Below are 24081 nucleotides of genomic sequence, written 5' to 3' on the forward strand. Positions count from 1 at the left end.
TCAAACATCAAGTTGAAATAAATTCATGAAAATAAGAATAAAAATTTCCCTAATATTAAACTACACACACACAAAATCTGAACTAACAAACATTTTGCATTAAATATTAACACAAAGTATGCCAATATTCAAGTTAGAACCTGTTCATATCCTGCCTAAAAGGTATCAGTGTTCCTTAAGGCAATTCCAAGTCTTGTCCCTTGTTCACAAATACAAATGAGATAAATAAGATGTCTTACACTGTACTCATAAAACCTTTTCAATAACTGTTTTACTTGTTTCTAAACAGAACAGATTTATACGAAAAAGGAACTTTAAAATAAATACCTGTTTACAAGATAGGGACAAAGCCCTTAAGAGATGAAAATTTTTCTGTTGCCATTTTTATATTATCCAAACAATGTAACAAAAAACAAGAAAATTCTCATTCTTATTATATATATTACAGGTATCCTTGTATTTTTCTTACCTGTATGGAAGTGATAGAAGCTGAATGTCCCTGAAGGACTGCAACTGGCGCACAAGTTCGAAGACACCACACTCTTACAACTTTATCACAACTGCCTGCGGCAATGAGAGTATTTTCATAGTTAACAGCCATGTCAGAAATTTCAGCAGAGTGCCCTCGAAGTGTAGCCAGAAGGCGTCCATCATCTGTTGCCCAGATTTTCACCAAACAGTCATCCGAACCCTACAGCAATACAAAAGGACAAAAGATTTACAATGAAACAGAAATTCATCCCCTCACAAAGGGGTCAAAAAAAAAAAAAGGCAAAAACAAAGTGAGGATTTTATTAAGGTTGTTTCTAAGTATTTACTTTTTAGTCTCTTTTCTTCATATAATATGGATCTAATAGCAAATATAAAAGATGTCCAAATAATAGCACTGACAGTCTACAATGATAATGGCATATACAGTCTACAATGATAATGGCATATACAGTCTACAATGATAATGGCATATGTGAAGAACTCCTCAAGGCTACTACCAATTCTGATAATTCAAAACATTTTTAATTCACATTTAAGTGTGGTGGCATTAAGTATATCTGCCATTATTTCTTTCCTTACACCTGACAGTCTTTTTTCTTAATTGCTTGAATATTTTGAATGTTTTTTTCTCTACAAATACTTAAAACTTTAACCTAAAATCTACATGCATTTCTCAGTAAACATGAGGCTTTGCTATAACCTCTGGTGAAACTATTATGAACTTCCTCATGACAATTTCAAAAGAGCTTTAAAATATTAAAAAGCAATTCTACTCTAATGTGGTAGATATGTTATCTGTTTATAAAAACATTAAAATCATCATCCTCATCCTCATCAACAACATCCATATACTCATTTTGAAGTCATGAAAACATCAATGGAAGAGTCTGTAATGAACTCTAAGAAGTCGAACTTCTCAAATACAAACCACTTCCTTTGTTTTAGCATAGGAATTTAAAAAGAAAATCATGCCATTACCTACACTTTTACATTAACTTAGTACTGAAACACTGAGACTAAGCCTTAACTTGGAAACATTAGTCTGCTACAATTTTGTACAAAAAAGCATACAGTTAATAAAAATCCAATTTCAAAAATAGTACTGAATTCAAAGAGAGATATATACAATATTACAATATATAATCTTTGTTACTAACTGTATAGTTCAACTACTCAACTATAAGGATGATGTAATCATTAATTAAGCAGAACTGGCACCAATTATGCTAAATGGCAAATGAAAAATGCATTTTAATGTTTGCTAAAATAGAATGAAATCAAATTAAGTAGATAAAACTTGATTCACATAAATTAACCACCTTTAGAATATAAGGCCTTCTAATAATTTAATTTTTAAAAAAATTAGATTTCCCAAATGACAGAAGTCATTATAGTTCATCCATTTACTTACATAATAAGAGAAAAGATTTTCAATTTCCATTTATTTTTTTCTTACATTCATGTGTCTAAAAAGGAAGAGCTGCTTACAAAGCATACTTCAATGCCATGAAGCCTTGCTTCCATTGTTGTAAATCTCTAATATGCAAGTGTCATAAATTTTAAACTCACTGTAAAAATTCTTCTCCCACTTCTGTCAAATGCTACACAGTAGACAGATGACAAGTGACCCAGAATTCTCTTATGCATCTTAATGTGCTGGTAAGCAGCTGAAGGGAAAATATGGCTGAAACGACTACATCCGGTTAATTGCCTGGCTGAGGTGATATTCACTGAAAAACATAAAACAGAAGATTCACTTCTTATAAACCTAAAAGCAAAAACTACATTTAAAGTTAAATCATCAATATTATGATGAAACAAAAGGGTACACACACAACAGCAATTCTATGCTGTGAGAAGTCTAAATTCCATCACACATTTCACGATTTTACAAACTCAAGTTCACTACCACAAAGCCCTAAGAATACTTTAAGTCCCAGAAGTCTGATTTTCTGTTTGCCTTCCTATGGTTTCTCAAGTACAATCCCATTTTGCCTTCCTTGGTTCACTATAGTCAAAGAAACTGTAACTTTAAATATATAAATAAATCTTACTATAACATGAAGGAACTTTAGAATAAAGACAGCATTTGGTTAAGTATAACACAGCTTAAAAACTATATAGGAAATTCTATGAACTCCCGTCCTACCTTCTCACACCTATCCACACCATAAACAGTTGTCCCTAAAAATTTATTAAGAGTATTACAAGAGATTCATACAGTAAAAAGAGGAAGAAGCCTATAACACCACATAGGTTTTCAGTAACAGTGCTTTCTAGACTTATCTATAGGTTTTCCCCATTTCTGGTTTCAGAAACTATAGACTCCCCCTCTAGTTACTAATCAATGAACTTTTGAGGTTTCATCTCCTATAAGATCAACTTAGATCCTATCTCCTTTTTTTGTTTTGTGATCTAATTTTCTTAAAAAGCAGCCAGAATAAAGCATAAATCTGTACAATTCTCCAAATACTACGTGGATTCTTCTCACTTCCCTAAAACAAAGATCTTGTTCCCTATGTAAGTATATACAAGCATCTACTTGCTCTGTGAAATTCCTCCAGTATTCCACATCCCATAAACTGTATTTTAATCAAAACACAGAAACCTTCTGATCTTGAGGCAAGGCAAAATTTTACCATACTGTATAAATAACAGTATAAATAATACCTTTATGTTGAAGCAAGGCAACATTAAACCAAGAACTGTGATTAATACAATTAGAACCATGCCAGAAATAAAAATAAAAAACTCTCAACATCTCAATCTTTTTTTCAGGCAGAGGTCACCTTAACAGTCACCTTAAATTGACAAAATGATAAAAAATGAATGATGAATAGCAAAATCCAACTTTGAATGCAAAACATAAGAACACATTAGTGATCTGAGTATTTATATTGAGATGCTAAGTAAATAATGGTAGAAAATCCATAACCATCAGTACTATGTAAGAAGATTCATTTTTGGCAGTTGCTTCCCATCCCAAACTCTAGAAATATCCACAACTCTAAGTTGGGAAGAGCAGGCATTAAAGTCTGAAAATTATAGAAGTTATCTTCGTTCTCTAGTCAAATATTTCTTACTGCTCTGAGTTCCTTGAAGTAATCAACCATTACTTCTGCTTTGTTTTCTACATTTTTCAACCTTGGAACTACTGGACTTACGAACTTTGAGACTGGTGAATCTTTGTTGTAGGGGGGCTACAATGTTTAGCAGCACACCTGGCTTCTACCCAACAGATGCTATTAACACCCCATCACCAAAAACCTGTGACATGCAAAAACATCCCCAGACATTGCCAAACATCTCCTGGGGGAAAAAAAATTGCCCCTGGTTAAAAATCAATTTGAACTTTAAGAACTAAAAGCAACATCATCAACATGAAGAATAAACCAGAAAATCAGATGGAGAAAGAATCAGAATTATAGAATATATGATAAACTATTCTATAAAAATTAATAATTAAAATTGGAAACTACCTCAGTATGGAACAATTATGAACTACAAAGCAAAAAATATGAACTTCAAAATATATGATGACTTAAATTATATAAATATATATATATATGTGCATAAACACCAGAAAGAAAAAGAAAAATGAAACCAACCACTTTGTGATAAAAGTGTAGATTTTTTTTTTAAGTTTCATTTAAACACTCTTCTATGGGCTTCCCTGGTGGCTCAGACAGTAAGAATACAACTGCATTGCAGGAGATCTCAGTTCAGTCCCTAAGTTGGGAAGATCCCCTGGAGAAGGGAACAGCTATCCACTCCAGTATTCTTGCCTGGAGAATTCTATGGACAGAGGAGCCTGGCAGGCTACAGTCCATGGGGTTGCAAAGAGTTGAACACAACTGAGCAACTTTCACTTTCACTAACAATCTTTAAACATACATTTTTATCTTAAACACAAGTAGGTTCTGTAGTCCACGAACAGCTATTCAAAAAATTCCAATATAAGGTATATTGCATATTCGACAGCATAATCATCAAATATTCCTTGTTTCCTAACTCAGCAATATTTTTATATATAAAATGATACATATATAATCACGTGAAATGATAATGTTTGTACATTTTTCTCAGACATTTGGTAATGTCAACAGGCCTTAGGCTCTATATTCAACAAGGAGCTCTGTCAACACTCTTTTGCATGTACTCTCCATTTAACCACTATTTTTCAGCACTGATGCTTTTTGTTTTTCTCACATCTTTAAAGAGCATTTTATCAAGAACATTTTCTGAAATTTGTAATGGCTGATAAATGACTATAAAAATACAATTTAAAAGAGTCCACTTTTGACCAATCCTTGAGTATTTTACTAGAAAGAAGTGAATCCCATTCTTCTAGCATGAATATATATAGCTCCTTTGGGAGGGAAGGATGCTTGAAGTTCCTTTCCTCAAAAGTAATAATAAAATAAAGGGACACACATACACAATTATTACTGAGTTGTATTTAAATGTCTCTATCAAGATTACTATGGAAAACTATATGCCAATAATATGGACAACCTAGAAGAAATGGACAAATTCCTAGAAATGTACAATCTCCTAAGATTAAACCAGGAGGAAATGAAAAGTATGACTAGTCCATTAGTAACCAAACCAATGGTTACCAATGAAGAGAGAAAAGGGGGTAAGGGCAACTTAGGGATAGGAGATTAAGAGATACAAACTACAATGTATACAAGCCACAAGGATATATATTGTACAGCACAGGGAAATAGCACCAATATTTTATAATAACTATAAATGCAGTATAATCAATAAAAATTTTGAATCAATTATATACCTGCAACTAATATTGTAAATCAATTATATGTCAACTAAAAATAAATAAAAATAAAACAGGCAAAAATAAAAAGTATATGCCAAATTTTTAAAAATCTTGAAAAATAAATGTCTATTAAATGCACTATTTGAACACATTTAATTTTTTTTAAGGTTTTTAAAATAACATTTATTTCTTAAAAGTTAACATGTGCACATTAGGAAATCAAAAAACACAAGAAGCAAAAGACAAAGTCATTCATAATCACAAGCAGTTTACCATTTGATGTGTTCTTCTAGGTCTCATTGTATTTTCACAACTAAACATCCATTTTTATGTAATTAAGATCTTATAGTTAAGTATAATGCTGTTTCACACATCATAAATATTTTACCATTCCAAAATCCCAAAGCTATGAGTATTTTGATAGCCAAGAATACACTACACCAACTCAATCTGGAAGGAAAAAAGTGTAATCCTGCCTTTGTTGGTGACAAAAATTTAAGAAAATATAAAAATGGCAACAGGTCTTTAGATGAAGATATTGGCAGTTATGATTAAAACACTACATTGTTTCTTCTTCTCAAGATAAGAGATGAGCAATTTAAACTTTCACTCTAACAAAGTAAAATGATGTATTAATGAAAAATAACTACAAATAAAAAATTCCCACAAACTCTACACCAATATATCCAGTATTCATTATCACATTCTCAATATTTAGACTTCTAACATCTACAGTATTTCAAAAGCAGGTAACAGTTTTAGTATATATAATTAGTTACCTTGATTAAAGTATTTTAAAAACACAATAAGAGTAAATGTTATCTCAGCCTCTATTTACTAAGGACTTTAGCTCTCAAAGTTAAAAAAGTAAGATTACAACATTCAAAACACTGGTAAGAATAGGACAATCAAGCAACATAATTTTAGTCAGAACAAAATGTCTGCTTCTTCATCCACTGTTGTAAACAATTTGGCAACCTTTGAAAAATAGCACACATTAATTAGGACACCGTTCTATCTAGGAAGCTAAGATTCAAACAATCAATCACAGAGTATTTTCTCTTGAGTAGTGATGTGAACATGCCAACTTTATCTTGAAATTTATTAACAATTTTTGAGAGAAACATCTGTGATGTCACAATAAAATGTTGACAAATTAGTCAAATATAAATATGCATAAAATGTATTTAAGTACAAAATATTAGATTCAGAGTCCATTATGTCTCCTAAATTTTGCCTTTAAATTTTTGTAGAATAAGCTTCCAAACTGCTCTCTAAAAAAATGATATATGAACTAACTCAATAAGAGACCAAAATGCTTAAAGATTCAAGTAATAACAAGACTTACTCTATGTATTTATAGACTTATTAAGTCACAAAAATTAATAAACAGCTACAAATAAAGTTATTGCTATATTTCTTAAAACATATTTGTTCACAACCTACTATGAGCTAAGCACTGTGACAGATGCAGGAAATACAATTTATAAGTCAAACAAGATCCCTATCCTTGTGGAATTTACATTATTCTACTGGGCAAAAGCTTTAATCATTTACTCAACTATAAGAATGAATAAAATATTTTAATGAAATTATCTACAGAAATATATATAGCTCTCAACATGTTTGTTTTTTTTTTAAATAAGTTCTGCAAGCGATGCTGATACTGTGCCAAATTAGGGAACTGCCAATTCTACTCCAAATTCTCTCCCCACAAAATTATCCTTTCTATAACATATTTGTTTGAAGGCCTTTCAGACTCTTCCTATACACTTTTAATAAAGAAGAGATTATTTCTCAAAAATTGTTCTAATTTTGGAGAGACTCTTTCTTTAACTGAACTCAATTGCTTTCCCCATAACTTCCAGAGAATAACAGTTTAGCCCTTGAGAGCTACACATAAAAGATAAGTAAAATCCCTTTGCTATATGGTAATTCATGAAATATTTAACAATCACTATCATTTGCACCTTAATTTTGTCCCTCAACATGTGAGGTCCCCCTTTACATTACTCACAGGAATAATTTACAAACACCTTTTCTATCATTCCCTATAGAAAAAACACTTTCACCATAAACGCTATTGTGTTTGCCTTTTTTCTTTTTCTGGGAAATACCTAGTTCATCAATATCTGAGCCTCTTAAAACAGTAAGAACTGAGCAAAATATCCCGGTGGTCTAATCAGCACAGAATACAGGGGATTATTTCCAGCTACACCTCTACTACATTAGATTTCTAAAACAGCTGCCTTACACTACCTTACATTAGCCAGATTAGTTAGTTTGACATTCCTTTTTAGTATACATATTTAAGTTCCAGTGACAACCTCCTTAAAGTACACATCTGTACCATTTTTCTAGATTTCACACATATGCATTAATATATTTGTTTTTTCTCTTTCTGACTTACTTCACTCTGTATGACAGACTCTAGGTCCATCCACATCTCTATAAAAGCCCCAAATTCGTTCCTTTTATGGCTGAGTAATATTCCACTGTGTTTATGTATATCTTCTTTATCCATTCATCTGTCATTGGACATTTTGGTGGTTTCCATGTCCTGGCTATTGTAAATAGTGCTGCAATGAACATTGGAGTACATATGTCATTCTGAATTATGTTTTATTCAGGGTATATGCCCAAAAGTGGGATTTCTGGGTCATATATAGTTCTACTTTTAGTTTTTTAAGGAACCTTCATACTGTTCTCCACAATTTACGTTCCCCACCAACAGTGCAAGAGGGTTCCCTTTTCTCCATATCCTCTCCAGCATTTATTGTTTGTAGTTATTTTTGATGATGGTCATTCTGACTGGTGTGAGGTGATACCTCATTGTAGTTTTGATTTGCATTTCTCTAATAATTAGTGATGTGGAGCCATCTTTTCGTGTGACTCTTGGCCATCTGTATGTCTTCTTTGGAGAGAGGTCTATTTAGGTCTTCCGCAGAACCTATTTCCAGGGCAGGAATAGAGACACAGACATTGAGAATGGACATGGGGACACAGAGGCAGAAGGGGAAGGTGGGACAAATTGGGAGATTAAGATTGACATATATAGACTACCGTGGGAACCTGCTATAAAGTACAGGGAGCTCAGCTCGGTGCTCTTTGATGACTTAGATGGGTAGGATCGGGGAGGTAGGAGGGAGGTTCAAAAGGGAAGGGATATATGTATACACACAGCTGATTCACTTTGTTGTACAGCAGGAACACAACATGGTAAAGCAATTATACTCCAGTGAAAAATTAAAATTAAAAAATAAAAGTACAGAAATAGTTATTAAATAAGCTTGTCTAAAATTTTCCTGAGGTTAAAGCTAAATTCACCCATCAATAATTTCAAGATCTAGTCTTTGTTGCTTTTTGTATACCTGTTCATTCGGTATTCCCATTTCTTTTGTCTACTCTGACTGCACAAAGAATACCTAAACTAGTTCAGTATACCAGGACTTGAGTCATTTGTAACTCTTAAAGCAGCCAAGTACTCACTCATATATCTTGAAATTTTTTTTCACCCACTAGCTCTACCCTTTACAGTTTAGAAATCTTTCTCTTGGGTAGAGAAGAATAAAGCAAAATATAATTATCCCCAACAGTTAAAACTTCAGTAGTTAATTTATCCCATCTATTCCTTTTAAATAAATCTATAAATTCCTTTCCCATATGCTAACTGGAACTTTAAATGTGTTTTGGGGGTATTCGTGCATGGATTAACCATATGAAATTGTTAACATGCAATCATTTTCTACAAACAGAAGTAGTAGTTTTAAATGCCTCAACATAATAACTAAATTGGAGTTGAGGGGGATGGGGGACATTCATTTTTAGTTTGATCTAGATATCCTGCTTTTTTACCTCTCTACTAGGAAAGCATCATTTATACTGCCCAGTCTTTAATATAATCCTGTATAAATTTATCACTCAATTTCTACCCACTGTCGTACAGCCAAATTTTGGTCCATAGATTTGTAAATACATTTAACTTGCACTACTATGCCTCACCTTCCCAATAGATATGTTTGTTTAGGACCAAATATAGCCACTCATCACATTTTAAACACTAATACTATTTCAAGTTTTGAATCTCTTTATGTTAAAATTTCTAGTTCACTCTGTTGCATTATATCCAATATTTTAAAATATCCTGCCTAACTTAAACGTTTTCTATTGTGAATTACTGGTCACTTTCTGCTTTACATGTCTTTTCCTCATGTGATACCCAGTATACTTAATCACAACATTGGGTAATTTTCTTATAGGTAACTTTACTAGTGTCACTAAAAAACAGTAACTTAAACTTATTTTGGCTTAATATACTGTGCTTTCTCAACATCAGTTAGAAACGGTAATGAAGAGTAAAAGGGAGAGAACACAGTAATCCCCTAAGAAGCCTCAAATTTTATGAAGAACATATTAAAGAAATTAATTAAAATTGAATAAAATTCACATAAATGTTCTCCTGAAATCTGTCATTTTATTCTATTAACATTTTAAATGCTATTTAGTTACATTGAGAAATGAATAATAATGGCCTTTGAAAAAAGAAACAAAATCTCATAATGCAAAGCAAATAATATTCTACTGTATGTTGGATATTAACATACCATTTCATGTAATCAAGTTCTATTTGTTTCAAAATTACAATACAGAACATTGTATTTCAAATTAATAAAGTTAGAATCACACTGACTTTTTTCATCTAGTCTTCAATAATAGCTTGAACTTCCTCATGCTGTGACATCCTCAATTTTTATAAGGATGTGCTTCTTTTCTTATGTTACTCTTTTCTTCACTTTCCTCTCCATTAAGTGATCATCCATCATTTCATATGAAAAAAATTAAAAAGTATCAATAGCTGGTAAAATTCTGTTAGAAAAAAAGTGTGCATATTTTAGAACATTTGTTGAGTATAGCACAACATGTACTATGTATTATCTTGACTTCAAAGGTCAGTGCTAGACCTTCAAATATTAAATGGTAAAAAAAAAAGACCTAAAAAATATTAGAAGAATCAATAACAAGGACAGCAAATCCAAATCAAGGACTTATTACAGGGTGGTTGTATCAAAAAACTTTATTTAGTACATCAGCTTATTTCTACAATTGTTCAAGACAACACAGTCTGTTCTCCTAAATCCAGTCAATAATATCAAAGCACCTAGGTCAGTAAGCAGGAAGAAAGAGAAGGATCACTACAATTGAAAATGCACAAATTCTGTGGGGGGCGGGAGGGACCACAAAGTACATTTCCTTCTATTATCTCCATACATGAAAAATAGAATATTATTAGACCAAAAAAAAACCCCAAAGATTAGGAAACCCCTGCTAAAACATGTTGAAACAATCATATAACAGATAGTGGACAAAGACTACAAAGTAGCAAATAATTTTAAAATTTTGGAAATTAGTAATAAAATATAAAATAGTTATCTTATACTAAATTTAAGGTTTTATATTTCACATACTTAATAAAAAATGTTGAATTAAAATTAACATCTCTTAAAAAATAAATAAAATGAATATTTCTTTTAAATCTCATAGTAAACATGATTTCTTGCAAGGATACAGCTATCAATAGCAGAATCCAAATTTAAAATGCACTATGGGATTGACATTAGCATTACAGCAGTTGAGTTTTTTCTTTTTTTTTTTTTTCTCTCCCCTTTGATGAAAAACTAATTGGACAATAACAGCTGAAAACACTGCAATCATGGGAAAGGACATGCAAATACATGAAGCTAATAGAAAACCCTATTACCACAATTCAAAAAGACCTTCTGTAAAACACATTATAATGAAAATTTCAGAAATCAATGGTAAAGAAAGAATATTAAAGGCAGCAAAAGGAAAAAAGATGATCTACAAAGCAAATCCTATTAGGCTATCAGTAGATTTCTCAGCAGAGACTCCATAGGTCAGGAGAGTGTGGAATGATACATTCAAAATATTGAAAAATAAACACTGCCAGCCAAGAATACTTTACCCAGCAAAGTTATCCTTCAAAAGTAAAGGCGAAATAAAGGATTTCTAAGACAAACAAAAGCTGAGGGAGTTTAACACTGGTATACTTGCTTTGAAAAGATATGCTAAAAGGAGTTCTTCAAGCTGAGGAAACAAAAACACTAAAAAGCAAGATGATAACATATGAAACACTCTGGTAAAGGTTAAAAATGGACAGAGTTAGAAAACTATAATTCCATATTAGAATGGTATGTTAACTACTTAACTGTAGCATACAGCTTAGAGGAAAAGAGTATTAAAAAGGACGCTTGTTCCTTAGAAGATCATATGACAGGACACAAAACAAGTCCTAGCAAATTTAAGAAGACTAAAATCATTTTGACTATCTTTTCTGACTATAATGATATAAAACTACAAATCAACAAAAAGAGGAAAGCTGGAAAGTCTACAAACATGTGAAAACTAAACACACTTCTGAACAACCAATTGTAAAAGGAAAAAAAAAACAAAAGGAAATAAAAAAACTATATGTAAATAAATGAAAATGGAAACATATCAAACCCTATGAGATGCTGCAGAATGTATCAAAAAATTAGAACAATTGGAAATAGAATATCACTTCAAGAAACTAGAAAGAACAAAGTAAAACCCAACAGCAGAAGGACAGAAATAAGAGATCAGAGGGAAAATAAGTGAAACAGACAAGAAAAACAGTAGAAAGGTCCAACAAAACTAAGAGCTGGTTCTTCAAAAAGATAAACATTTGACAATTGTAGCTAGACTAAGAATAAAAAAGAGAAGACTCAAATAATACTGCAGAAATATTTGGTTGGCCAAGAAGTTCCTTCGATTTTGGATTAAAGACACATTTTTTCATTTTCACCAAGAACTTTATTGAACAGTGTATCACTGTTTTGTTCCACTACCTTCTGCCATTTTTCAGGCAACTTCATAATTCCATCTTCACAAAACTTTATATTTTTAAGCAAATAACTATTCCAGGTGCCTTTTAACAGTCTTCCAAGGAACTGAACATTTTTCCATTATGAGAATTTTGTCAAGATCGAAATAAATGGAAATCCAAAGGCTCAATGTCTGATCAATATGGCAGATCAATGAGAATTTCTCAGCCAAGCCATAATAGTTTTTGCCTGATCATCAAAGAAACATGTGGTCTTATATTAGCCTGGTGAAAGATTATGCATTTTCTGCTGACTAATTCCAGATACTTTTCATCAAGTGCTGCTTTCCACGGTCTAAATGGGAGCAGTACTTGTGGGAGTTAATATTTGGTTTTCCAGAAGGTTTTCATGATAGACGACTCCCTTCCAATCCCACTATATCCACAACATCACTTTCTTTGGATAAGACCAGCCTTCGGTCTGATTGGTGGTAGTTTATTTCATTTACCCCACACTCTCTTCCATTCTACATTATTATACAGTATCCACTTTTCAGTATCTGTTACAATTTGTTCTAAAAAACAGAACATTTCTGTTATGTTTCAGAAGAGAATAACATGTGGAAATATGGTCAAGAAAGTTTTTTCACTGAATTTATGTGGAACCCACACATCAAAATGATTAATTTACCAAGGAGGTATAAATGATTTTCAACACTTGATTTGGATATTCTGCGTATGTCAACTATCTCCTATGTGATATAACATTGACTGTTCTCAACTAATGTCTCAATTTGATCATTATCACTTTCGACTTGTCTCTGCAACCATGGAACATCATGCAGTGAGAAAAAATCCAGGTCAAAACTTCACAAATCACTCTTGACACTTTTGATCAGTCACAGTACCTTCTCAATATACTGCCAAAATCTTTTTTTTGTGTCTTTAAGTTGCATTTTTACCTTTCTTGAAATAAAGCATCATATGCCAAAACGTTGCTTTTTTCCTTCATCTTCAATACTAAAATGGCTACACAAAAATTCACCAATTTTTAGTAAGTCTTTTTAATGCACGCTGATATGACAGCGTCATTATACACAATACAATCTAACAAAAATATTTCAAATCAAGTTAAAGACAACTAAGAACCATCTCTGGGGAAAAACATGATAGAACTTTTTGGCCAACCCAACACAGAGGTTCATAAGAGACTACAATGAACAATTACATGCCAACATTTAGATAATCTAGAAGAAATGGATAAATTTCTAGAAACACATAACCTACCAACACTGAAGCAGGAATATACCAACACTGAAGCAGAAATAAACAGAAAATCTGAACAGATCAATAACGAGTAAACAGACTGAATCAGTAATCAAATAGCTCTCAAAACAGAAAACCCTAGAACAGGTGGTTTCACAGGCCAATTCCACCAAAACTTTTAAGAAGAATTAATGCCATTCCTTCTCAAACTCTTTCAAATTGTAGAGAAGTGAACACTTCCAAATTCATTCTACAAGGCCAGCATTACTCTGATACTAAAGTCAGATAATGACACAGGAAAACTGCAGATCAATATCTTAATGAACACAGATGCAAAAAATTCTCAACAAAATAACAGCAAACCTAATTCAAGAAAACATTAATAGATCAAGTGGAATTTATCCCTAGGATACAAGGATGGTCCAGCATATGCAAACCAATAAATATAATGTATAACAATAATAGAATGAAATATAAAAATCACATAATCATCTCAAAAGATGAAGAAAAAGCATTTGAAAAATCCAACATCCTTTCATGGTAAAAATTTTCAGTACATTGGATATAGAACAGCATACCAACATAATAAAGGTCATATGCAACAAATCCATAGTTAACATCATATTCAATGGAAAATATCAAAAGTTTTTCCCACTAAGACTAGGAGCAATACAAGGATGCCTACTCTCACTACTTTTGTTCAGTTTAGTACTGAAGTCCTAGACAGAGTAATTACCTAAGACAAAGAAATAAAAGACATCCAAATGGGAAAGGAAGAAGTATAACAGTTGTTATTAGCAGATAATATGATTTTTCTTTTTTTTTTTGAGATGATATGATTTCATACATGTTAGAATGAATCAACACATTCAGTAAAGTTTCAGGATACAAAATCAACATAAAAAAGTTTCACTTCTAAACACAAAAACTAATGAAACATCTGTAAACAAGCTTATTCCATTCACAACAGCATCAAAAACAAAAAAATACCTAGGAATAAATTTAACCAATAATGCAAAAAATCTATGCAAAAAAAATACTGTAAGACTTTGTTGAAAAAAATTGAAGAACAAACAAATGGAAAGAAATTCCATGTTCATGTATGGAAAGATTATTAACGTGTCCATGCCACCAAAAGCTACTTATAGATTCAATGCAACCACCATGAAAATTTTCATGGCATAGTTCAAAGATATAGAAAAGGCAATCCTAAAATTTGTACAGGAACCACAAAAACATAAGAATAATGGAAGCAAGCCTGAGAAAGAACAAAGCCAGATGCATCACACTTTCAGATTTCAAACTATACTACTAAGATATAGTAAAACAGTATAGCACTGGTATAAACATACACCCACATACAAATGGAACTTCCTGAGAATCCAGAAATAAGCCTCCATGTGATAGCTTATGGTGAATGGTGTTGGATTTATGACCTCCAAAGAAGATTTAGCTTTGGGATTAGGGACCAGGCTTGATTACACAGAGGTTTTGTGTGGCGGAAGTTTTATTACAGTGAAAAAGTACAGAGAAAGCTTCTGACATAGACTTAAGAAGGAGGATGGAGAGTGCTCCACTTGCTAGTCTTATCAAGGCCTTATATACTTTTACCAGACCCACTCCCACAACATACATCTTAAGTGAACAAGATTAGAACTAACAATAGAAAGGTCTTGCTAGACCCAGTCCCATTTCTTAAGAAAATAAGATTAGAGAGGTGGTCCTAAGATGGCAGAGGAATAGGACACAGAGACCACTTTCTCCCCGACAAATTCATCAAAAGAACATTTGAACCCTGAGTAAATTCCACCAAACAACTTTTGAATGCCGGCAGAGGATATCAGGCACCCAAAAAAGCAGTCCATTGTCTTTGAAAGGAGGTAGGAAAAAATAGAAAAGACAAAAAGAGAGACAAAAGAGATAGGGATGGAGCTCCATCTGGGAAGGGAGTCTTAAAAAGAGAGAAGTTTCCAAACACCAGAAAACACTCTCACTGCCTAGTCTGTGGTGAGCTTTGGAACCACAGAGGGCAACATAACTGGGAGGAAAAATAAATAAATAATTTAAACCCACAGATTACATCCCCAAAGGTAACTCCTCCAGCGGACAAGCAGTACAAACACCTGCATCCACAACTAGCAAGCGGGGGCTGGGCAGGGAGTTGTGGGCTGCATTGATTACAGTAAGGACTGGGCCTGAATGACCCAAGGGCAATCTGAGGGAACTAATTTGGGCTAGCAAACCAGACTGTGGGATAACTACCACGCGAAAAGCACTAACTTAAGACATCCCCAGTCCCACTCACAGAACAAAGGGCTGACTAGAGCTAAACAAAAAGCCCTAACCTAATATACCCGCAGGCCTGCTCACAGAAGAAAGGACTGAACAGAGGTAGCAGGCTGCAGACCATCCCACTCCAGTGACAGGCAGCCAAAGCCTGAAGGGTGTAATCACAGAGAGGCATGATCTGCCAAACTGCAAGCAGGCTTCGCTGCTAACTAAGACGTCCTGGGATTCTGGATGGTCAACAATCCGCCTGAGAAGGTGTGCCAGCTGTACACCCAGAAAACTGAGTGGCAGGGATGGGGGAGGCGATAAGTCGCAGTGACCGTGCTCGCCAAACACCTGATGACTTGAGCTGCTCGGACCTGGGAAGGGCACAAAATGCAGACCCAACGGAGTCTGCGCCTCTGAGGACTACCCGAGTACCTGAACCTGAGCAGCTTAGACCTGGGAAGTGCATACAACCCAGGGCTGGCCTCAGACAGTTCCTGGGATAGCAACCTAGAGCCTAAGCAGTGTAGACAGGGAAAGCACACATGCAGTGAGAGGGGGCAAAACCAGTGTGGCCGAGATACTGCAAGCACACACCAGTGTTCTTGTTTGCAGCGTCCCTCCCTCCCAACAGCACAACTGAAGCTCCAGGCTAAAAAAGTGTCCACCACCGCCCCCTTGTGGCAGGGAGGCTATTAGACACTGAGTTCAGTTCAGTCGCTCAGTTGTGTCTGACTCCTTGCAACCCCATGAATCGCAACACGCCAGGCCTCCCTGCCCATCACCAACTCCCGGAGTTCACTCAAACTCACATCCATCAAGTCGGTGATGCCACCCAGCCATCTTATCCTCTGTCGTCCCCTTTTCCTCCTGCCCCCAATCTTTCCCATCAGAGTCTTTTCCAATGAGTCAACTCTTCACATGAGGTGGCCAAAGTACTGGAGTTTCAGCTTTAGCATCATTCCTTTCAAAGAAAACCCAGGGCTGATCTCCTTTAAAATGGAAGAGACCAGCAAATAGAAGAAGCTAAAACAGAGATAACCACCTTGGAAGTGACAGGTGCAATAGATTAAAACCCTGTAGTTAGTACCAACCATATAGGAAGGGGCCTATAGATCTTGAGAAATATAAGCCAAATCAAGGAACTATCCGAAAATGAACAGACCCCACAATGCCCACAACAACACCAGAGAAAGTCCTAGATATATTTTTACTATTTTTACTATCATTCTTTTTTTCAATTTTTTAAAAATTTTAAGTCCTCTATTACTCCTTTATTTTTCATTTTTATAACCTACTATTAGTTTGCAAAAAAAAAGAGAATCTATTTTTTAAAGCAAACTTCATATATATGTATATGTTTTATAATTTTTGTAACTTTTTCTTTTCTTTAATATTGTATTTTTGAAAATCCAAATTCTACTCTAGAATTTTAATCTTTGCTTTTTGGCATTTGTTATTAATTTTGTACCTTTAAAAACCCAATCTTCAGTACCCATTTTTACTTGCGAGTAAGATTACTGGCTTGACTGTTCTCTCTCCCTTTGGACTCTCCTTTTTCTCCACCAGGGTGCCTCTATTTCCTCCCTCCCACTTCTCTTCTCTACCCAACTCTGTGAATCTCTTTGTGTGTCCCTGGTGGTGGAGAACACTTAGGGAACTGATTACCGGCTGGATCTGTCTCTCTCCTTTTGATTCCCCCCTTTATCCTCCTGGTGACCTCTGTCTCCTTCCTCCCTCTTCTCTTCTCTGTATAACTCCGTGAACATCTCTGAGTGGTCCAGACTGTGGAGCACACATAAGGAAGAGATAACTGGCTAGCTTGCTCTCTCCTCTTTTGCTTTCACCTCATCTCACTTGGATCACCTCTAACTCCCTCCTCCTCCTTCTCTTCTCCATGTAACTCTGTTAACCTCTCCAGGTGTCCCTCATGATAGAGAAACGTTTCATCATTAACCTAGATGTTTTATCATTGGTGCTGTATAGATTGAGAAGTCTTGAGACTACTGTAAAAAATAGGACTGAAAACCAGAAACAGGAAGCTTAAGTTCAAATCCTGAGAACACTCCTGACTCCAGGGAACATTAATCAATAGGAGCTCATCAAACGCCTCCATACCTACACTGAAACCGTGCACCACCCAAGGGCCAACAAGTTCTAGAGCAAGACATACCACACAAATTCTCCAGCAACACAGGAACATATGAGCTTCAATATGAAGGCTGCCCAAAGTCACTCCAAACCCACTGACATCTCATAACTCATTACTGGACACTTCATTGCACTCCAGAGAGAAGAAATCCAGCTCCACCCACAAGAACAACAACACAAGCTTCCCTAAGCAGGAAACCTTGACAAGCCACCTGTACAACCCCACCCACAGTGAGGAAACACCACAATAAAGAGAACTCCACAAACTGCCAGAATACAGAAAGGCCACCCCAAACACAACAATATAAACAAGATGAAGAGACAGAGGAATACCCAGCAAGTAAAGGAACAGGATAAATATCCACCAAACCAAACAGGAAGAGATAGGGAATCTACCTGATAAAGAATTCCAATAATGATAGTGAAAATGATCCAAAATCTTGAAAACAAAATGGAATCACAGATAAATAGCCTGGAGACAAGCATTGAGAAGATGCAAGAAAGATTTAACACAGACCTAGAAGAAATAAAAGAGTCAATATATAATGAATAATGCAATAAATTAGATCAAAAATAATCTGGAGAGAAAAAATAATAGAATAAAGGAGGCAGAAGATAGGATTAGTGAGATAGAAGATAGAATGGTAGAAATAAATGAATCAGAGAGGAAAAAAGAAAACCGAGTATAAATAAATGAGGACAATCTCAGAGACCTCTAGGACAATGTTAAACACCCCAACATTCAAATCATAGGAGTCCCGGAAGAAGAAGACAAAAAGAAAGACCATGAGAAAATATTTGAGGAGATAATAGTTGAAAACTTCCCTAAAATGGGGAAGGAAACAATCACCCAAGTTCAAGAAACCCAGAGAGTTCCAAACAGGATAAACCAAGGCGAAACACCCCTTTTAATTAATCAAATTAACAAAGATCAAACACAAAGAACACATGTTAAAAGCAGTGAGGGAAAAACAACAAATAACACATAAAGGGATTCCCATCAGGATAACAGCTGATCTTTCAATAAAAACTCTTCAAGCCAGGAGGGAATGGCAGGACATACTAAAGGTGATGAAAAAAATAACCTACAGCCCAGATTACTGTACCCAGCAAGGATCTCATTCAAATATGAAGGAGAAATCAAAAGCTTTACAGACAAGCAAAAGCTCAGAGAATTCAGCACCACCAAACCAGCTCTCCAACAAATGCTAAAGGGTCTTCTCTAGACAGGAAACACAAAAAGGGTGTATAAACTCAACCCCAAACCAATAAAGTAAATGGCAACAGGATCATACTTATCAATAATTACCTTAAAAATATGGGTTGAGTGCCCCAACCAAAAGACTGGCTGAATGGATACAAAAACAAGACCCCTATATATGTCGTCTACAAGAGACCCACCTCAAAACAAGGGACACATACACACTGAAAGTGAAGGACTGGAAAAAGATAATCCATGCAAATAGAGACAAAAAGAAAGCAGGAGTAGCAATACTCACATCAGATAAAATGGACTTTAAAACAAAGGCTGTGAAAAGAAACAAAGAAGGACACTACATAATGATCAAAGGATCAATCCAAGAAGAAGATATAACAATTATAAACATATATGCACCCAACGTAGGAGCACTGCAATGTGTAAGACAAATGCTAACAAGTATGAAAGGGGAAATTAACAATAACACAATAATAGTTGGAGATTTTAATACCCCTCTCACACCTATGGATAGATGAACTAAACAGAAAATTAACAAGGAAACACAAACTTTAAATGATACAATAGACTAGTTAGACCTAATTGATATCTATAGGACATTGCACCCAAAAACAATGAATTTCACCTTTTTCTCAAGCACACACAGAACCTTCTCCAGGATAGATCACATCCTGGGCCATAAATCTAGCCTTGGTAAATTCAAAAAAATTAAAATCATTCCAAGCATCTTTTCTGACCACAATGCAGTAAGATTAGATCTCAACTACAGGAGAGAAACTATTAAAAATTCCAACATATGGAAGCTGAACAACACGCTGCTGAATAACCAGCAAATCACAGAAGAAATCAAAATATGCATAGAATTGAATGAAAATGAAAACACAACAACCCAAAACCTGTGGGACACTATAAAAGCAGTGCTAAGGGGAAGGTTCATAGCAATACAGGCATACCCCAAGAAACAAGAAAAAAGTCAAATAATTAACCTAATTCTACAGCTAAAGCAACTAGAAAAGGAAGAAATTAAGAACCCCAGGGTTAGTAGAAGGAAAGAAATCTTAAAAATTAGGGCAGAAATAAATGCAAAAGAAGCAAAAAAAAAAAAAAAAACATAGTAAAAATCAACAAAGCCAAAAGCTGGTTCTCTGAAAGGAAAAATAAACTTTACAAACCATTAGCCAGACTCATTAAGAAACAAAAGGAGAAAAATCAAATCAATAAAATTAGAAATGAAAATGGAGAGATCACAACAGACAATACAGAAATAAAAAGGATCATAAGAGACTACTATCAGTAATTATATCCCAATAAAATGGACAACGTGGAAGAAATGGACAAATTCTTAGAAAAGTACAACTTTCCAAAACTGAACCAGGTAGAAATAGAAAATCTTAACAGACGCATCACAAGCATGGAGATTGAAACTGTAATCAGAAATCTTCCAGTAAACAAAAGCCTAGGTCCAGAAGGCTTCACAGCTGAATTCTACCAAAAATTTAAAGAAGAGCTAACACCTATCCTACTCAAACTCTTCCAGAAAATTGCAGAGGAAGGTAAACTTCCAAACTCATTCTATGAGGCCACCATCACCCTAATACCAAAACCTGACAAAGATGCCACAAGAAAAGAAAACTACAAGCCAATATCACTGATGAACACAGCTGCAAAAATCCTCAACAAAATTCTAACAATCAGAATCCAACAACACATTAAAAAGATCATACACCATGACCAAGTGGGCTTTATCCCATGGATACAAGGATTCTTAAATATCTGCAAATAAATCAGTGTAATACATCACATTAACAAATTGAAAAATAAAAGCCATATGATTATCTCAATAGATGCAGAGAAAGCCTTTGACAAAATTCAACATCCATTTATGATAAAAACTCTCCAGAAAGAAACGTATACCTTGAGCTTCCAGATGGTTAAGCTGGATTTTGAAAAGGCATACACAAAAATAAACACAAAGTGGATTAAAGATCTAAACATAAGACCAGAAACTATAGAACTCCTAGAGGAAAACATAGGCAAAACACTCTCTGACATAAATCACAGCAGGATCCTCTATGACTAACCTCCAGAATATTGGAAATAAAAGCAAAAATAAACAAATGGGACCTAATTAAAATTAAAGGCTTCTGCACAACAAAGGAAACTCTAAGCAAGGTGAAAAGACAGCCTTCAGAATGGGAGAAAATAAGAGCAAATGAAGCAACTGACAAACAACTAATCTCAAATATATAAAAGCAACTCCTGCAGCTCAATTCCAGAAAAATCAATGACCCAATCAAAAAGTGGGCCAAAGAACTAAACAGACATTTCTCCAAAGAAGACATACAGATGGCTAACAAACACATAAAAAGATGCTCAACATCACTCATTATCAGAGAAATGAAAATTAAAACCACAATGAGGTACGATTTCACACCAGTCAGAATGGATGCTATCCAAAAGTCTACAAGCAATAAATGCTGGAGAGGGTGTGGAGAAAAGGGAACCCTCTTACATTGTTGGTGGGAATGCAAACTAGTACCACCACTATGGAGAACAGTGTGGAGATTTCTTTAAAAACTGGAAATAGAACTGCCTTATGACCCAGCAATCCCACTTCTGGGCATACACACTGAGGAAATCAGAATTGAAAGAGACACGTGTACCCCCAATGTTCATCGCAGCACTGTTTATAATAGCCAGGACATGGAAGCAACCCAGATATCCATCAGAAGACGAATGGATAAGAAAGCTGTGGCATATATACACAATGGAGTATTACTCAGCCATTAAAAAGAATACATTTGAATCAGTTCTAATGAAGTGGATGAAACTGGAGCCTATTATACAGAGTGAAGTAAGCCAGAAAGAAAAACACCAATACAGTATACTAATGCATATACATGGAATTTAGAAAGATGGTAATGATAACCCTGTATGTAAGACAGCAAAAGAGGCCCAGATGTATAGAACAGTGTTTTGGAGTCTGTGGGAGAGGGCGAGGGTGGGATGATTTGGGAGAATGGCACTGAAACATGTATGATATCATATATGAAACAAATCACCAGTCCAGGTTCGATGCCTGATACAGGATGCTCGGGGCTGGTGCGCTGGAATGACCCAGAGGGATGGTATGGGGAGGGAGGTCAGCAGGGGGTTCAGGATGGGGAACACGTGTACATCTGTGGGGGATTCATGTTGATGTATGGCAAAACCAATACAATACTGTAAAGTAATTAGCCTCCAATTAAAACAAATAAATTTATATTTAAAAAAAAGAAAATAAGATTAGTCAGAAGGTTCTCGTTAAGGAGAAACATGTTCTTCAGCAAGATACACTGTTGTTATATAATCATTAGTACAGAGCTTAAGGAAAAACATACCCTTTAGAAAAATGCATTGTTTTCTTGTATAATCATTAGCTCTGGGCTTAAAGAAAGTTAGTCTTAATAATTGTTGCCATAACAAGTCAAGAGTTTAACAAAAAAAATGTCTTTTATGTGACTAAGACAAAGCAATATAGAAAATAAAAAAGTTTGACCTTTTCTCCTCCTTGAGAGCCCCATACCATTTTCTCCTCCTTGGAGACCCAGAACTTCTTATCAACCTACCTTAGAATTAATTCTCTCACATGTACAGTTAACTAATATTCAAAAACAAAATGGAACCAAGGACACTCAATGGGGAAAGGACAGTTTCTTCAACAAATGGTGCTGAGAAAACTGGATAAACACAGGTGAACAACAACAAAAAATGAAACCAGATCCCTATCTTGGATCACTCACAAAAATTAACTCAAAATGTATCAAAGATCTGACACCATAAAACCTCTAAAAAGAAAATATAGGGAAGAAGCTCCTTGCTATTGGTTGTGGCAATGATTATTCAGATGTGACACCAAAAGTATAAACAACAAAAACAAGAATTAACAGCTGGTACTTCAAACTTAAAAGTTCCTGCTCAGCAAAGTAATTGACAAGATGAAAAGACAAACTACAGAATGGGAAACATTTTTTGCAAGCCATATATCTGATAAGGGGTTAATATCCAATATATATAAAGAACTCAAACTCAATAACAAAAAAATATATATTATTAAAAAGTGGGCAGAGAAAAAAAATAGGCAGAGGAGCTAAAACCAAAAGTCATCCAAATGTGCACCAGGTAAATGAAGAGAGGTTCAACATCACTAATCACCAGGGAAATGCAAAGCAAAACCACAATGAAATATCACCTCACACCTGTTAGAAAGGCTATCATCAAGAAGACAAGAGATAACATGAATTGGCAAGGATGAGGAGAAAAGGGAACCCTTGTCCACTGTTGGTGAGAAGGTAAGTTGGTTCAGTCACTATGGAAAACAATATGGAGGTTTCTCAATAAATTAAAAATAGAACTACCAGGGAATTCCCTAGCAGTCCAGGAATTAGGACTCTGTGCTTCCACTGCAGGGGCACAAGTTCAAATCCTGGTCGGGGAACTAAGATTCTGCATGCTGCACGGTGCAGTCAAAAAAAAAAAAAAAAAAGAACTACAATATGACCCAGCAATTCCACTTCTCATTATATACTCAAAAGAAATGAAAACAGGACACTGAAGAGATTCACTCCCATGTTCACTGTGGTATTACAATAGCCATGATATGGAAACAAACTATGCACCTACCTATCAACAGACAAATGGATAAAGAAGTTCTGGTATATAAATATATACAGAATGGAATATTATTTAGCCATGATAAAGAAGGACTTCTTGCCATTTGTGACAACACATATAGATCTTGAAGACTTTAATAAAAGTATGATAACTCAGACATAGAAAGATAAGTACTATACAATATCATTTATAAGTGGAATCTAAAGAAAACCAAATTCATAAAGACAGTAAAATAGTGGTTATCAGGGGCTGGGGACTAGGGGAATAGGACAGATATTTAAGGGTATATACTTCTAACAAGTAGTAAATAAGTCCTAGGGGTGGCGTAATGCACAGTACAGGGAATATGGACAACAATTAATTTATAATCATCAAATGTGCTAAAAC

The 24081-nt window shown here is 34.6% G+C and overlaps 1 protein-coding gene across 3 annotated transcripts in view; it reads right to left on the reverse strand.

The window, feature by feature from the left end:
• The window catches only part of BRWD3 (bromodomain and WD repeat domain containing 3), a 170636-nt gene that overhangs the window by 113168 nt on the left and 33387 nt on the right, over positions 1-24081 (reverse strand). For all 3 annotated transcript variants that reach the window (XM_070291890.1, XM_070291889.1, XM_070291891.1), the window contains exons 7-8: positions 2062-2222; positions 470-691 (exon numbers count right to left, since the gene is read on the reverse strand). In XM_070291890.1, coding sequence (XP_070147991.1) covers positions 470-691; positions 2062-2222 — 383 coding nt within the window. The remainder of the gene's footprint in view (positions 1-469; positions 692-2061; positions 2223-24081) is intronic.

The sequence above is a fragment of the Ovis canadensis genome, chromosome X, assembly GCF_042477335.2.
Source record: "Ovis canadensis isolate MfBH-ARS-UI-01 breed Bighorn chromosome X, ARS-UI_OviCan_v2, whole genome shotgun sequence".
NCBI lineage: Eukaryota > Metazoa > Chordata > Mammalia > Artiodactyla > Bovidae > Ovis > Ovis canadensis.